General features: G+C 47.5%; 1 protein-coding gene across 1 annotated transcript in view; it reads right to left on the reverse strand.

Moving 5' to 3' along the window:
- Window positions 1-306: 306 nt before the first annotated feature.
- Window positions 307-18,406, reverse strand: part of LOC119972412 (protein FAM92A-like) — a 43,780-nt gene continuing 25,680 nt past the window's right edge. The window contains 4 exon segments of the mRNA XM_038809042.1: window positions 307-983; window positions 985-1,082; window positions 4,481-4,600; window positions 18,207-18,320. Of these exon segments, the coding sequence (XP_038664970.1) occupies window positions 947-983; window positions 985-1,082; window positions 4,481-4,600; window positions 18,207-18,320 (369 nt within the window). The 3' untranslated portion in view covers window positions 307-946.

An 18,406-nucleotide genomic window follows, 5' to 3' on the forward strand; every position in this document is an offset into this window, starting at 1 on the left:
AATAAAAATTTAAAATAAAATTCTTTAAAGTTTCAATTGCTCTGTTGATCAGATTTTTACACATTGTTATCCAAACTGGAGGTATGATGGTGTAGTTATTTTATTGAAGCAATGCCGAGGCTTGGACAAATAATCCAGAAAACAGGAGTTCATGGCAGTTTGCAAATTTGAATTGCTTTTTAAAAAACTGCAAACTTTATATATATATATATATATATATATATATATATATATATATATATATATATATATAAAGTAGCAATTATGCTATTGGATTGTTGTAAAAACACAAATTTGCAAATCCTCTTCAGAGAAAGAGACCTTTTATTTTTACCCAGTTTGACTTTTAAACCAATGTTGTTCATTTTAACTGTCCTCTGAAACAATTTTATCTAACTGATACAAAGAATACCACCGTTTCAGAATAATTAAAGATGGGTAATAAATGTCAGACTGATCAGTGATGCTTTCATCCTGAAAACAAATTTAAAGTAATGGTAGCCAAGATTTTTCACCCATTGATTTAATAAAAAGGCAAATAATATGCTCACTTTCATCATCTATGCAGGCATAGAAAACAAGTTTGCGTGTACTACATGTACAATCAAATTTTGTACAGCTAATTGACAATTGGCAGTACCTTTGCTATACAAGATGCACATCAGCTTTAGCATGTAAACTTGCACACTGTGTAACATAATTAGTGTTCATAATGCACAATCAAATGAACTTTCACTTAAATGTTGTGTACATAGTAATAGGTCCTCTTAAATATTTGAGTGAAAACTAATTAAATGTTTAAATATAAAATTTTGGCATACATAAAATGAAAATAGTGTTTGGCAGTGTCAAATGTGTAAAACAATGTTGAAATTTCTTGTAAGGCTGGACAGGTTTACGTTAATGAGGATTATAAAATAATTGTGCCATACACAGAAATAACTATTCAATTATCAAAATATTGCGCAGAATTATCATTCTCAGTCATCATCCTCTTCCTCCTCCTCCTCATCCTCATCTTCCTCCTCCTCATCATCATCATCATCCTCTTGAATTTTTTTTTTGCATAATGGAGTTTGGTGCTGTGCCAAAAATAAACAAACAATCAGACCGGGGAACAAAACAATTCCACATAATTAAGGTGAACAAAATGATTAGAGGTTACAGAGTTCCATCGTCAAGAGAAATTCAGGTATTACTGACTCCATGGTACCAATCGTGTACAGTGATCAAAACAAAACAAAATACCATAATTGAATAAAGAAATTATTTTAGAACATTAAATAAATCTGCTAGAGTGGGGTTTCAGAACTCGGGGTGGCAGTGGGAATATCACATATAATATCAACTTTATGTCACGTATTGTTGAAGTTAGAGCTCTCTGGATGTAATTTACAATCACACACCTGCGAAATTAGCAAAGCCTACACAATTCAGTAAACATCAAAGAAAATGTCCTTACGCGTACAAAGTCAAAATGTAATTTTCAAAAAACAATTCCAATTAAGGGGCAATTTAGCGTGGCCAATCCACCTACCCTGCACATCTTTGAGTTGTGAGGTTGAGACCCATGTAGACACAGGGAGAATGTGAAAACTCCCCACAGACAGTGACCTGGGGCCGGGATCGAACCCGGGTCTTTGCCGCCGTGAGGCAACAGTGCTAACTACTGCACCACTGTGCCGCCATTCAAAGTATGTAATTAAATGAACATATCTCCAATAGACATGGAATATTTATTCAGTGCAGTAATCACCCAGCAACTGCCTGAGATATGCATCACTGATTAGTGAGCCTTGCCAGTGAAGGTTTGGAAGTTGTATTACGAAAGCATTATTTCCAAAACCAAAACTTATTATATACCTACATGTGAAATTCTAGTTGGACTATTCCCAGGTAGCAATCATGGGGATTCTTTTTTGAAATTTTTATTCGGGCTTTTCATATTTAATTGCAAACTTTACATGGCCAGACATGGCCCAAACATGTGTTTACAATAGTTTACATACACTGTTGTTTGGGGAGTAATTTGCCAGCAACCCGTCTCTTGCGGTCATCTTCTCTTCTGCCTGTCCCACATTCTTCTTTGGGTGCACTCACCCCCCACCCCCCCCAATTCTGTCCACCCCCCATTTTAATCGTGGCTACAAACAAGTCTTGAAACAAGTTGATGAACGGATTCCACGTCCTGTGAAAGCCTACTTCCGAGCCATGGATGGTGAACTTTATCTTTTCAGCCTGAGAAATTCCGCCAGGTCGGACAGTTAACCGGCGGCGTTTGTGGTGCTGTTGATGACCAGCTGAGCAGCAGACTCTGATGGGCAATCAGGGAGGCAAAGGCGTCAGCCCCCTGCCCCCCTCCCCATGAAGAGCTCTGGCTGCTCTGATAACCCAAACACTGCCACTGGTGAGCACGGCTCCACCCTCACTCTCACAACCCTGGACATGGGTTCAGGGAAGGATGTCCAGTGCCTGACAAATCTGGTGCAAGACCAGAACATGTGGGTGTGGTTGCCGGGCCTCCCTTGCACCGATGACATTTGTCCTCCACCTCTGGGAAGAACCCGCTCACTCGTGTTCTGGTTAGGTGCACCCTAAGCACCCGCTTTAGGTAGCACAGTGGTTATCACTGCTGCCTCATAGCGCTAGGCACACCCGGGTTCGATTCCAACCTTGGGCGACTGTGGAATTTGCATATTCCCCCCATGTCTGTGTGGGTTTGCTCCGTGAATTCCAATTTCCTCCCACAAACCAAATATGTGCATGTTAGCTGGATTGGCTATTTTAAATTGCCCGTTAGTGCCTAAAGATTAGGTGGGGTTACAGGAATATCGCAGGGGCGTGGACCTAGGTAGGTGCTCTTTCAGAAGGTCGGTGCAGACTTTGAGCTGAATGGTTCCTTCTGCACTGTAAGGCTTCTATGATTCTGTGAAGACGTCTCTACTTTTATATTTCATCCCACTTGCAGTAAATGCCAACACTTTGTCTTCCTAATTACTTGCTGTACCTGCACACTAACTGTTTATGAGGCTGGTTTAGCTCACTGGGCTAAATCGCTAGCTTTTAAAGCAGACCAAGCAGGCCAGCAGCACAGTTCGATTCCCGTACCAGCCTCCCCAGACAGGCGCCGGAATGTGGCGACTAGGGGCTTTTCACAGTAACTTCATTGAAGCCTACTCATGACAATAAAGCGATTTTCATTTTTCACGTACAAGGAACAGAACATAGAACATAGAACAGTACAGCACAGAACAGGCCCTTCAGCCCTCAATGTTGCGCAGAGCATTGTCCGAAACCAAGATCAAGCTATCCCACTCCCTATCATTCTGGTGTGCTCCATGTGCCTATCCAATAACCACTTGAAAGTTCCCAAAGTGTCCAACTCCACTATCACAGCAGGCAGTCAGTCCATTCCACACCCTAACCACTCTCTGAGTAAAGAACCTACCTCGGACATCCCTCCTATATCTCCCACCCTGAATCTTGTAACAGCTACATCCACTTGAGGAAATAGTCTCTTGTACAAGGACACTCTCTGTACACAGCATTCTGCAATCTTTCCATTTAAATAATATTTTGTTTTACAATTCTTCCTGTCAAAGTGGACAACCTCACATTTTCCTGCATTATGCTCCAGCTGCCAGATATTTGCCCATTCGTTTAACGAACTACATCTCTTTTTTAAAAAATATTTTTATTGGCCTTTTCCAATTTTGACAATATAACAGTTTAGCATATAAAAAAGCACATAATATTTACAAAGTATGATGTTTCTTATATACAATTTTACATGCACTCCTTCTGTCGGCCCTCCCCTCTCTCTGCTCCCCATTCCACTGTTGGCACCACCTTTCGTCCTGGGTGTCGTATTGCTGTGCTTCGTTCTTTTTTTTAAATGTGGTTCCTGTTGCTATCCTTGTGAGTTCGCTCCAACTACATTCCTTTGCAGATTCTTTGTATCCCCTTAACAACATGCTTTCTTACTCATCTTTGTACCATGAGAAAATTTGACTACAATACAGTTTGTCCCTTTAAGTCATTAATCTCGGTCATTTATATATTAATATGTTTATATAAAGAGGACTAATATTCCCAGTGGCCTGGGAAATAGTTGAAGCCCCAGCACTACCCTTGAAACACTTCACTAGTAGCAGTTTGACAACCTGAAAATATCCCAGTATCCCGACTCTATTCCCTGTTAGTTAGCCAATCCTCTATCCATGTTAATTTACCACCTCAACACAACAAGCTGTTATCTTGTCCATCAAGCTTTTATGTGGTACCTTATCGAATGTATTTCGGAAATCCATACGTATGACATCTACTGGTTCTCCGTTATCCACCCTACTGGGTTCATCCTCAAAGAATAAGTTTGTCAAACCAGGATAACTGGAGAATGCAGGCGTCAATATCGTTACCTCTCACATGTAAAACCAGAGATCTACCATTTGAGCTAATTCCTCAGATTTATCTCTCTTACCTTAGAAGAACCTGATGTACGTAGGGCTGAGTCTATTCCATTCATGGTGTTTACAGAATTTGCAGACACTATGCTTAGGCGAGGCTGACTGTCTTGTAAATGAAGTGTGTTCCTGAAAATCTACAAAAAACATGAACCAGTGCATTAGTAACCTTTTGAATATGCATATTCGTGACCTTGATGGCGCATTGTTAATTATTTTCCACAAGTTAAGGAAAATTAGCTTGTGATTCTGAACATAATGTCAGTACATGGATTCATGCCTCAAAAATAATTTGTATCAAATTTGTAATCAGGCGTTTCAAATTAGGTACTATGAATGGTGGTATTAGGCAGAAAGGTTATCACTGGAACTCCTGCATAAATTGAAGATATTCATCAGTACAAATGTAAAAATAATGAATATTAAAAACAGAAGTGAAATTATTTTTTTCCATGAATAACATTTTTTTCAGGCTACTGGGAATAATAGTCCTCTTAAAAATAACCTATATATTTAATATATAAATTAACAGAATGTGATGACTTTTGACCCAGAACTACAGTAAGGATAATTTGCTATTTATTTAAAATATTTAGGGAATCTATAATTGTTTTTAGGAAAATTTGAAAAGGACTTTAAATGTTTGCATCAATTGTAATTTTCGTGGATAACAAATATTGGGCAAAACCTTACCATGTTTTTTCAAAGTATTGGTTCTGCTGAGAAAATTGGAGAGAATCCCGCCATCGGGAAAATTCACCGTATACTCAGCCACTTTAACAATTTTTTTTCTCCACGGGATTCACACCGCGCTCGTGGCAGCTACCTCTGATACACTCGCCCGGGGAAAATTTAAATCTCTGTGGCCACTCCTTTGAAACAACACCCCCCCATCATTTGTCAAAGTCCAATCGTGAGGGATGGCTGCCAGAAAGACTGCACCATGTTTTAGAGGCATCCCTCAGCAAACTTTTCAATAGGGTCGAGCAGAGGCAGTAAACCCTCTACCCACAATCGGCCAGGGTCAATCCAGAAAAGAGACTAACATTGCCTGGAAGGCTGCTGCTGCGATTGTCAATGGCTCCTCACTTCCACAGAGGACAGGGCTACTATGTCGGAAGAAAATTAATGACTTTCTTTGTGCAGTGAGGGTAAGTCCGCCTCATATCTCCCCTCAATGCTGCCTTCACACCTCCATGGTGATCTCATTCCCACCCACCTCGCAGGGTCACAGCACTCGGCATCTACAGCCACTCCCCTACCTTCTCCACATAATCCCTTATTAGATCCAGTGCCCCTCAAATGGCAGCTCCCATTTACCTCCCACACATGTACTTCATCCCCATCTGACATGGCCTACATTCTTCCTATCTGTCTCATTGTAGAACAAACTCGAACACAGGTGTGAGCGATCACAGCCTGCTGGAGAGATGCCAAAGCTCAAGATCCTAACCCCATTCAACGAACCAGCCCTTGAACTAGGGGGGTGTCCAACCCATCTGGCACCACATCCTGTCCAGTACACCGAGGAAAGCAGCACTGCAACACCCATGCTGCCGGAAAGCAGGCCAGGGCCCTCCAGGCCCCAGCTTCACAGGGGACGCTCACCAAGGTCATCTCAGGCAACAGGGCGTGGAAATCAGCAAGCCGCCTCAATCTCAGCTGTGGATCCTGGGGGATACACCCAGATGAAGCAGGAGGGTGAGGAAGACTAAGAAACGATAGGCACTGGTAAACCTAGACACTATTAGAGAAAAGTCACCATTATAATAACTGCATTAAAAAGCACTTTGATCAATCAAAAAGAGCCTTCATGTTGTCATGTCACAGCGCCATGCTCCGGAAACCCCTGCGCAAACTTGGCGCTTCCTCCACGTGCAAGGTTAGAATGACAGCGCAATGTTTCTCCCACCTCCCACACCAATGATGCAGTAGTGCGCTCCTGGCACAGGCCCATCCCCAACACACCATGCTCAGGCCTCTCATGTGTGCCAGAATTTAGGGCAGCACGGTATCGCAGTGGTTAGCACTGCTATCTCACGGCACCGAGGTCCCAGGTTCGATCCCAGCTCTGGGTCACTGTCCGTGTGGAGTTTGTACATTCTCCCCTTGTTTGCTTGACTTTCGCCCCCACAACCCAAAGATGTGCAGGGTAGGTGGATTGGCCGTGCTAAATTGCCCCTTAATTGGAAAAAATGAACTGGGTACTCTAAATTTATAAAAAAGCAAAAAAATGTGTGCCAGCATTCTCATGTTATGAGGATGCCATCGGCTGAAAAAGTATGAGAGTCTGTCCAACTCTGCAGGAAGTGGCAAAACAAACAGGCACCTGACTTCGCAGGAGGCAGTAGGAGCTGAGATGTGTTATTCTCCGTTTGTGAGCCCTGAGATCACACTGTTCACTAACAGGTCGTCGTCAGTTCTCGGTCAGGCAGTAGGCAGACATTTCATGGAGGTCAGGCTAAGCATCGCTCTGTCCTCACTGCAAGTCATCGTCATTCTCCTGCAGCATCCAGTCAGTTGCTTCAGTGCTCTACCCATTAATGGAGCGACCTGGCAGATGACGCCTTACAGGCCCAACAGTAATGAGAAGCAGTAAGTCCCCATGTTGGGAAGATCATTACACCCCTATTCCTGGTCGTTACCAAACAGAGTCAATGAGGGCATCCCTAGCCCTGAGCTCCATGCAGGCCCTGACCATCATCTAAGGTCTTTTTTCCTCCTCCTCCTCCTCCTCCTCCGGGGGATGCTCGTCGCAGCCCTCAACATCCTCTTCATCTAAGGAGATTTGATGCTCCACCATCTTCCCCTGGTCCAGGTGGTCTCCCTGCTGCAATGCCAGGTTAAGCGCAGCAGACCACTATGATGCAGGACACCCTCTGGGGTTTGGATTGGAGGGTTCCCAACCCCTGCCCCAACCAGTCCAGGCACCGGAATTGCGCCTTGAGCTGTCCAATCACCTGTTCGACCAGTGCATGCGTTGACCCATGAGCCTTGTTGTAGCGGGTCTGTGGTGTTTGTGGCCTGTGCACTGGGGTCACCAGCCACCTCCTGAGTTGGTCTCCAAGTAGCCATTCCTCCAGCTGCTGCGCTCCCTGAAAAATGGGCAGGATCTGCAAGCGTCTCAAGGCGTAACTATCATAGATGCTCCCCAGGAAACAGACACAGACCTGCATGATCCACATCGCGTGGTCACAGATGAGCTGTACATTGAGGAAGTGGTATCTCTTGCGGGTCAAAAATAGCACCCCATGCCACCTGCTATGGGGAACGCAGAGGCACGTGGGTGCAGTAGATGACAACCTGTACCTGGGGTATGCCTGCTATGTGGGTGAAGCCCATGGCCCTTGCATCCTGGCTCACCTGGTTTGGTATAAGTTTTTAAAAACATTTCTAATTAAGGGGCAATTTAGGGTGGCCAATCCACCTACTCTGTACATCTTTGGGTTGTGGGGGCGAGGCCCATGCAGACACAGGGAGAATGTGTAAACTCCACACGGTGACCTGGCATAAAGAAATTTGGGCGGGGGTGGGAGAACCATATTTAAATTAGGTTCCCGGCCTTCTGTAGTCGGATTCTCGTTATGCCACTGGCAAGCGCCCTTGAAACAAATAATCGGAAAACGTGTTTGTGTTTCCTGATCTTTGCCGTATTTTTCACATGCATTGCCTTTCTTGCTGCAGCTAACGCAGGCTCAAAATTCCACCCAATGGTCCATGTGACTTGGCAACCGTCGACATGAAGAATTCTAACAGAACAATCGGTGATCTTTTGAAAATAATTCAGGTATAAACTAGGTAATATTCCACAGGAGTGAAAGGTAGCGAAGCCAAAAAGAGAACTGAAAAGGAGGGTTTATAGTGCATGTTTAATTCTTCAAGTAAGGACTAGGTCAAATACAAGAGCTTTCTAGGGCAGGTGAAGAGGAAAATAGGACTTGCAAGGAGAAAAATGAGGAGAGAAGGAGGTGTACATATAAAAGCAATACAAAACCTTCAGCCGGCATAAAATAATAATCGGATAGTAAGAGGTAGAGTGGGCCCCATCAGGGACAAAGAAAGTGAGGCTTAGAAATTCAGGACAATGCTATAATACTTAATGAGTACGTTGTATTGATATTGACTGAGGTGGAGGAATCTGACTACTTCATCAGAATAATAGATGTCTGGGCTCTCAGCCAAGAATACATAAATGAGACTAAACTTTCTTAGTGAAAGCATTGCTTGATTGACTGCTCTGGCCCTCTCTGATATCTGCTGTCAACTTCACAATGTTTATTTACACTAGGTTAAGAGGTTTCAAGTGCCTGAGGTATCTGTAATTGATACTTTAAATGATCTATTGGATGATTGGGGCCTCACGGTAGCATGGTGGTTAGCATCAATGCTTCACAGCTCCAGGGTCCCAGGTTCGATTCCCGGCTGGGTCACTGTCTGTGTGGAGTCTGCACGTCCTCCCCGTGTGTGCGTGGGTTTCCTCCGGGTGCTCCGGTTTCCTCCCACAGTCCAAAGATGTGCGGGTTAGGTGGATTGGCCATGCTAAATTGCCCGTAGTGTAAGGTTAATGGGGGGATTGTTGGGTTACGGGTATACGGGTTACGTGGGTTTAAGTAGGGTGATCATTGCTCGGCACAACATCGAGGGCCGAAGGGCCTGTTCTGTGCTGTACTGTTCTATGTTCTATGATTGACTTTTGTTGGGCTGCAGTGAAAGGATTAAAACTGGAAAGTAATGAATTAATCATTAATATTTTTTAAGCTTTTTAAAAAACACATCCTATTGTCATTATAGGATTCACTGGTTCTATAAGTGTACAGGGGTTACTGGGCATGAAGTGCCACAGCTTGGCATAGAGGTATTGAGGGGACATGGGGTTGGATGGGGGAGGGGGCGGTGTAGCCTGATATGAGGGAGCATGAAGTGACATGGATTGGTCTGGGGAGTGTCTGGAGGGTGAGGGGGTGTGAGAGGTGAGGGTTGGAGGGTCTGTTTTTATTTTAACCAGGGCGGAATCCCATAGCACGGTAATACAAGTGGATAGCACTGTGGCTTCACAGCGCCAGGGTCCCAGGTTCGATTCCCCGAACTGTCTGTGCGGAGTCTGCACATTCTCCCCATTTCTGCGTGGGTTTCCTCAGAGTGCTCCATTTTCCTCCCACACTCCAAAAGACGTGCAGGTTAGGTAGATTTGCCATGATAAATTGGCCTTAGTAGCCAAAAAGGTTAGGAGGGTTTATTGGGTTACGGGGATAGGGTGGAAGTGAGGGCTTAGGTGGGCGGTGCAGACTTGATGGGCCGAATAGCCTCCTTCTGCACTGTATGTTCTATGTTCTATGAGAACCTTTTAAACAGTCCGCGTCTGCACCTAGCAGCCAGTGGCTGCTTCAGACTTCTTTCCCGAGTTGGCTGGCCTGAATACAGCCCATAACTGTCCCTTGAAGATAAAGACTGCTTTTGTGTGTACATTCTCTTGAGCTGGGCGGGCTAAGCCAGGAATTCACTGGACTCCCATTTCTTACACTGGTGATGAAAATTCAGACCAAAGAGTCTGCGAACAGATGTAGAGGTTAATTTAGTGGCCAGAATTCTTGTCGATGAAGTATAATATGGGAAGTTTAGTAGGAAGAATAGGAAAGCAAAATATTAATTAAATGGAGCGAGACTGCAAATTCTGTAGTGCAGGCAGATCTGGATGTCCTTGTAAATTAAATCACAAAATTTTAGCATGCAGATACGGTAAGTAATTAGGAAGGAAAATGGAATGTTGGCCATTATTGTAACTGAGTATAAAGTAGGGAAGTCTTGCTACAACTGTACAGGACATTTGTGTAACCACACCTGCAGTATTATGTGTGGTTTCACAAGTGTCCTGTATGTGTCCACAATACTTAGTGGAGTTTAGAAGATGAGAGATGATCTTATTGAAATATATAAGATTTTGAGGAGTTTGAGAGGGTATATGCTGATAAGTTGTTTCCCCTCTTGTGGGAATCTAGAACTAAGCGGACACTGTTCAGAAATAAGGCATCTTATTCTATTCTATCTCCAATTTAAGGCCGAGATGAGGAGGAATTTCTTCTCTCAGAGGGTCGTTAGTCTTTGGACTTTCTTCTCCAGAAAGAAGTGGATGAGGGTTGTTGAATATATTCAAGGCAGAGTTGGACAGATTTTTGATCTATGAGGGAATCAAAGGTTATGGATGGGGGGTGGAAATCAGGAAGATAGAGTTAAGGCCACAATTATACTAGCCAAGATTTTATTGAACAGCAGAGCGGGCTCAAGGGGAACTATGGCCTTCTTCTGCACTATGTCATGTGATCTTATGAATTAATGATTTTAAAAGCAAATTGGATGGACATTTGAAAGAAATGAACCTGTAGAGCTACAGAAATCCATCAGGGGAGTGAGATTGACTGGATTGCTCCTCAGAGGGGGCAGCATGGACTCAATGGGCCTAATAGCATCCTTCTATGCCAGAAATAACACTATTACTAATAATTCTAAATGACAATTTTTGATAAAGAAATATTTGAGATTATTTTTTGATGTACAAAATACTAAATATTGCCTTCTCTAGTAAGACTTAACATCCTATTGTACAACTGTAGAAGCTCTATTGTGTATCTGAATTTACATCTTGTCCTATTCCCGTAAAATTTAAATCAGGAAATTGATATCTAGCCCTCCTCAGACATAATGAAAACAATAAATAATGAAGGCAAGATAAAGCCAAAGGGACAAAGAAATGAACAAAGATACAAGAGGGAAAAAGGACTTAAAATCTGCTACACAAAACTGTTTTTGATGCTTGTCAAAGCATCCAAGTACACATTCACCCAATCAAAAACAAATATCCTTTTCTGGTGATCAGAAATAGGAGCTCAGACTTCCGGTTGCGGTGATGCGGAGCTAAGCCGCACGTTCGGTATTTTTGGTCTTTTGGGCTCTTTTAAGTGCCCGCAGCGGTGCTGGTTGGACTTTTCCCCGGGTAGGAGCACATCCACTGTGCTTATCTGCCGGTGGATGGACTGGACCAGGAGTGGAGCGGTCAAAAAATCGTCTTTGGAGCAGAGAAAGGTGCGAGGCAGGAAAATCAAGATGGCAGCGGGCGGGGAACTGGCAGCGTGGTAGCAGTGGGCACAGGAGCAGCAGGAGCAGCTCCATCGCTGCTTCAGAGAGCTGAAGGCTGAGATCCTGGAACCGTTTAAGGCCTCGCTGGACAAGCTCATGGCGACTCAGACGGCTCAGGGTGCGGAGATCCGAGAGCTACGGCAAAAGGCCTCGGAGAGCGAGGACGAACTCCTGGGCCTGGCAGTGAAGGTGGAGTCGCACGAGGCGCTTCACAAGAAATGGCTGGCAAGGATGGAGGAGATGAAGAACCGATCCCGTCGGAAGAACCTGCGGATTCTGGGCCTCCCGGAGGGGCTGGAAGGTTTGGATTTGGGGGCCTATGTGGTTGTGATGCTGAACTTGTTAATGGGCGCAGGGTCGTTCCAAGGAGCCTTGGAGCTGGAGGGGGCCCATCGAGTGCTGTTGAGGAAGCCCAGGCCGAACGAGCCGCCTAGGGCGGTGCTGGTCCGGTTTCACTGCTTCGTTGACCGTGAGTGCGTGCTGAGATGGGCGAAGAAGGAAAGGAGCAGCAAGTGAGAGAATGCAGAGATCAGGATCTATCAGGACTGGAGCACGGAGGTGGCGAAGAGAAGGGCTGGTTTCAATCGGGCGAAGGGAGTGCTTCACAGGAAGGGGGTGAAGTTTGGCCTGCTACAGCCGGCTCACCTCTGAGTCACTTACAAGGACCGCCAGCTCTACTTTGATTCTCTGGAGGAGGCCTGGGCCTTTGTCCAAGCAGAGAAGCTGGACTCGAACTGAGGACTGGGGGGGCTGGGGAATGATGCACATCAGTGCTTCTCAAACTATCTGATGTGGCGTACCGGCAGTTTTTTTTTCAATGTGCCAACAAGCCAATCCAGCTGGGGATTCGGGGGGGATGTGAACCCCCAGAAAATTTTTTGAGATATGTCTTATTGCAGGGGCAATAATATTACATTATATTATATTATTGTAAATATAATGGATATATAATAAAAAATATATATATAAAAAAAACAAGGAGATAAGTGTACACATCATGTATTTGGAAGTCTTGTTGAAGCATGTCGCAGACGGCAGACTGACCTGCTGTCTAACTTCTCACCCAATTAGAAACTTTTGATTCAGAGACAAAAGGAATATCAATTGAGGCAACAGGCATTTCAGTGTTAATGTGCGAAGAATGTTGAATGTGTGATATTTCTACATACACTTTCATTTTATTGGAAGCTTTTGAAATGAGCCCAATACTTCTTTCCTTTCTGTAAAGAACTCTGTTTGCTAATGATTGTTTAAACTCAGATCTATTTTGTTTTTATTGAGTCAGAGAAGAACATGAAATATTTGAAATGTGGCCAAACTGTGCAAGGTACCTTTGTGTTTAATCCAGAATTTGAAGGTGATTGATTCACCAACAAGCACAAGACCTGTTCACTTGAATTATTGTAGAGGTAATTAGCAACCTAACATTACGGGTTTCAGTGGAATGGCATGGACATTTTCCCTTTTTTCTGACCTATTATTTCTGTAGTGAGAGAACACACTGTAGGAATGGACCACTGTTTGTCTATCCAAGATTCACAAAACACACGAACCAAGGCAGTAAATTGGGACTCACTTAACACAGGGTGGAGAAGTGGCTGGGGGGGGTGGGGAGTGCGAGAGAGAGAGAGAGAGAGAGAGAGAGAGAGGAGGGCACAGAGAGAGAAAGGGAGGAGGACACAGAATAAGAGAGGGAGGGGAATGGATAAGTGGGGGAGGGAGACAGGAGCAGCGAAAGCAAGAACAAATCAGCACGGCCCGAGGACGGAGCCTGGAACCACCCCCCGCCCCAGCTCAGCACGGCCCGAGGACGGAGCCTGGAACCACCCCCCCCCCCCCCCGCATACCGGCAGACGACGGCTCGCGTACCACACTTTGAGAAGCACTGATGTACATAGTCCGGAGGCTCGGTCCTCCTTGGTATCCTTTCGTTTATTGGCTGTGTTTGATGTTGCCTTTTTGCTGTTCTGCTTTTTCGGGCTGTTATTTATTTACTGTGGTGCTTTTTCGTTTTTTCACTGGTGGAGGGTTGGGGAGCTGCTCGCGGTCCCGCTGGGTCATGTGCCCGTCTCTTTCCCGCGTGTTGGGTCGGAGGGGCGGGGTTTGGGTTGGAAGCGCGGGTTTTCTTCCCGCGCTGGAGGAGTAGTGGGCGGGGCCGGCACAGGGAGGGGGGAATGGTGGTTGTGTTGCATCGGAGGGCGGGGGGGGGGGGGGGGGGGGGGGGGGGGGGGGGGGTCATTGGGATGGCGGGAGCAGCAGGAGTCGGCTGACTTACGGAAGTACAATGGAAGGGGTTACGCAGCTAGGGGGGGCCCTAGCTTGGGGGGGGATGGGGGGGGAGGTAGGGGGGGTGGAGTACCGGGTTGCTGCTGCAGGGGCCGTAGGGGAACTGCTGATGAGGGGGTGGGTCTGCCACCGTGGGGAACGGGCCTGGGGGGGTTCTGCGGGCACGTGGTGAGCCGAGGGAGAGCTATGGCTGACCGGCGCAGAGGGAGGGGGAAGACCCCCCAGATTCGGCTGGTCACATGGAACGTGAGAGGGCTGAATGGACCGGTGAAGCGGTCCCGGGTCTTGGCGCACCTGAAGGTGCTGGGAGCGGACGTGGCTATGCTCCAGGAGACGCACCTTAAGGTGGCGGATCAAGTGAGGCTGAGAAGAGGCTGGGTGGGGCAGGTGTTTCACTCGGGGCTAGATGCGAAGAATCGAGGGGTGGCGATCTTATTTGGCAAGAGCTTGTCGTTTGTTGCGTCGAGTATGATGGCGGACAGTGCAGGTAGATACGTAATGGTGAGTGGTAGACTTCAAGGGGAGCGGGTGGTTCTGGTTAACGTGTACGCCCCCAACTGGGACGATGCGGGCTTCATGCGGCGGATGTTGAGCCGGATCCCGGACCTGGAGACGGGGGGCTTGATCTTGGGAGGGGACTTTAATACTGTGTTGGATCCAGCTCTGGATCGTTCGAAGTCTAGGACGGGCAAGAGGCCGGCGGCGGCCTCGGTGCTGAGGGGGTTCATAGATCAGATGGGAGGGGTAGACCCTTGGAGGTTTTTGAGGCCAGGAGGCAGGGAGTTCTCCTTTTTCTCCCATGTCCACAAGGCTTATTCCCGGATTGACTTTTTTGTTCTCAGCAGGGCACTAATCCCGAGAGTGGTGGGGGCGGAGTATTCGGCGATAGTCATATCTGACCATGCTCCGCATTCGGTGGACCTGGAGCTGGGGGAGGGGAAGGATCAGCGCCCGCTGTAGAGGTTAGATGTGGGGCTTCTGGCAGAGGTGGAAGTATGCGGGCAGGTCCGCAGGGGCATAGAGGGGTATTTGGAAGCCAACGATAACGGGGAGGTGCAAATTGGGGTGGTTTGGGAAGCACTGAAGGCGGTGGTTAGAGGGGAGCTGATATCCATTCGGGCGCACAGGGAGAGGGGGGAGAGGTTGGTGGAAGAAATGGTAAGGGTGGACAGGAGGTATGCAGATGTCCCGGAGGAGGGGCTTCTGAGGAAGCGTCGCAGTCTCCAAGCGGAGTTCGATATACTGACCACCCGGAAGGCGGAGGCGCAGTGGAGGAGGGCGCAGGGGGCGGTATATGAGTACGGGTAGAAGGCAAGTCGGATGCTGGCCCACCAGCTCCAGAAGCGGGAGGCAGCGAGAGAGATAGGTGGAGTCACAGACGCAGGAGGGAACTTGGTGCGGAGTGGCAGGGACATTAATGGGGTGTTCAGATCCTTTTACGAGGGGCTGTACCGGGCGGTGCCCCCTAGGGAGGTGGGTGGGATGGACCGCTTTTTGGATAAGCTAGCGTTCCCAAGAGTAGAGGATGAGCGGCTGGAGGGTCTGGGGGCCCCAATCGAGTTGGAGGAGCTGATGGAGGCGCTGGGGAGCATGCAGACAGGGAAAGCACCGGGACCTGACGGGTTCCCGGTGGAGTTCTATAAGAAGTTTTCAGATCTGCTGGGCCCGCTGCTTGTAAGGACCCTGAATGAGGCGAGGGGGGGGGGGGGGGGGGGGGGGGGGGGCTCTGCCCCCGACGATGTCTAGAGCAATAATCTCACTGATCCTGAAGCATGATAAGGACCCCCTCCAGTGTGGGTCTTACAGGCCGATTACGCTCCTCAACGTGGACACAAAGTTGTTGGCTAAGATACTGTCCAGGAGGGTGGAAGATGTGGTCCCGATGGTTATCCATGAGGACCAAACGGGGTTTGTGAAGGGGAGACAGCTGAATGTCAATGTACGGCAGCTTCTTAATGCTATGTTGATGGCATCGGCGGATGGGGAGGCGGAAATAGTAGCATTGATGGATGCGGAGAAGGCCTTTGACAGGGTGGAGTGGAGCTACCTGTGGGAAGTGCTGAGGAGGTTTGGGTTTAGTGAGCGATTCATTAGTTGGGTGAGGTTGCTGTATAGCTCCCCGGTAGTGAGTGTGGTGACAAATGGGAGGAGGTCGGAGGACTTTCGGCTTTCCCAGGGGACAAGCGGTCCATCCCACCCACCTCCCTCGTCTCCGGTTGTCGTTGTATGCAGATGATTTACTGTTGTACATCGTGGATCCGGCGGGGGTGATGCCAGAGGTGTTGAAGATACTTGGGGAGTTTGGGGATTTTTCGGGCTATAAGCTCAACGTGGGGAAGAGTGAGCTGTTAGTGCTGCACCTGGGGGACCAGGAAAGGGAGATAGGAGAACTCCCGTTGAAAAGGGCGGAGAGGAGCTTTAGATATCTTGGGGTCCAGATAGCTAGGAGCTGGGGGGCCCTGCATAGGCTAAACTTTTCGAGGCTGGTGGAACAGATGGAGGAGGAGTTCAGGAGGTGGGACGCGCTGCCACTCTCTTTGGCGGGTAGGGTCCAGTCAGTTAAGATGACGGTGCTCCCGAGGTTTTTGTTTCTTTTCCAGTGCCTCCCCATATTGATTCCGAAGGCTTTTTTTAAAGAGGGTGAATAAGAGCATTCTGGGGTTCGTGTGGGCGTGGTAGACCCCGAGAGTGAGGAGGGTATTCCTGGAGCGAGGAAGGGAGGTAGGCGGCTTGGCGTTGCCCAACTTGTGTGGGTATTACTGGGCTGCGAACGTGGCAATGATTCGTAGGTGGGTGATGGGGGGGGGAGGGTGCCGCATGGAAGAGGTTGGAGATGGCGTCCTGTGTGGGTACGAGTTTGGAAGCATTGGTGACGGCCCCGCTCCCACCGGCAAGGTACTATACGGGTCCGGTAGTGGTGGCATCCCTCAAAATTTGGGGGCAGTAGAGGCGGCATGGGGGGGGAAGTGAAGGCCTCAGTGCGGGCCCCGATATGGGGCAATCACCGGTTTGCACCAGGGAGAATAGATGGTGGGTTTTTGAGTTGGCATAGGGCAGGCATCAGGCGTATGGGGGACCTTTTCCTCGATGGGAAGTTTGCGACTTTAGAGGAGTTGGAGGAGAAGTGGGGTCTCCCCCCCCGGGAATGCTTTCAGGTACATGCAGATTAGGGCGTTTGTTAAGCGGCAGGTGGCGGAGTTCCCACTACTACCTCCTATGGGGATGCAGGATAGGGTGCTCTCGGGGACGTGGGTCGGTGAGGGTAGGATCTCAGCAATTTATCAGGTGATGCAGGAGGAGGAGGAGGCCTCGGTGGACGAGCTGAAAGCGAAGTGGGAGGAGGAGCTGGGGGGGGAGATCGACGATGGGACGTGGGCGGACGCCCTGGGAAGGGTGAACTCGTCCTCTTCTTGCGCACGGCTCAGCTTAATTCAGCTGAAGGTGCTGCATAGGGCATACATGACTGGGGCCAGGATGAGCCGGTTCTTTGGGGGAAGAGGACAGGTGTGGGAGGTGTTCGGGAGGCCCGGCGAACCACACCCACATGTTCTGGGCGTTGGAGGGGTTTTGGAAGGGGGTGGCGGGGACTTTGTCCAAGGAGTCAGTTCCAGGGTGGAGCCAGGCTGGGGCTCGCAATCTTTGGGGTAGCATCGGAGCCGGGAGTGCAGGAGGCGAGAGAGCTCGGTACCCTGGCCTTTGCATCTCTTGTAGCCCGGCGTAGGATTCTCTTACAGTGGAGGGACGCGAAGCCCCCGGGCCCGGAGGCCATGATTAATGACATGGCCGGGTTCATCAGGCTGGCGAAGGTTAAGTTTGTCCTGAGGGGGTCGGTACAAGGGTTTTTCCGGCGGTGGCAGCCCTTTCTCAATCTTCTGGCGGAGGGTTAGAGGGTGGTCAATCTCAGCAGCAACCGGGGGGGTGGTAAGGGGAACTGGGTTTGGGGTCCGTTAAGGGGCTTGTTTTTGCGACGGTGTGTTTGCTATTTTCTTCTTTTTTGTGTTGTTATTAAGTAATTAATTAATTAATTAATAAAAACTCTTATGTCAAACTTTGTCTATGGGAAAAGCCATTTTAAAAGAGTCAACACTTCTAAAAGCTTACAGTGGTTATATACAACTCAGCCAATATTATATTTGTCACATAATGTCAGGATAATTTGAGTTACTGCTCCTGTATAATTGAGCTTGGCATAGTTCAATGCCCTGTTTATATAATTTCTGAACAAGGAGCCAAAAGTGGCTGGACAAAAAAGCGGTATAATCTATAAAATCATGAGGTAGATATTGTCTTCACTGTAGCCTTAAAAACCTCAAAAACACAGCTTACCTCCATATCTGCCTCTTGATCAATATTCTGTACATGCTGATATGCTTTGCTGTAAACTTCTAATGCTTTTGCATGGAATGCCATTTCAATTGTGATGAAGTTTCCAAAGATCTTCTATTTTAAGTAAATAAAAAATAACTTGAGGAATGAATTCACCAATGGAAAGAACAGTGTGCATCAAAATATTTTTGCCAGGTGCT

Source organism: Scyliorhinus canicula, chromosome 10, assembly GCF_902713615.1.
Source record: "Scyliorhinus canicula chromosome 10, sScyCan1.1, whole genome shotgun sequence".
NCBI lineage: Eukaryota > Metazoa > Chordata > Chondrichthyes > Carcharhiniformes > Scyliorhinidae > Scyliorhinus > Scyliorhinus canicula.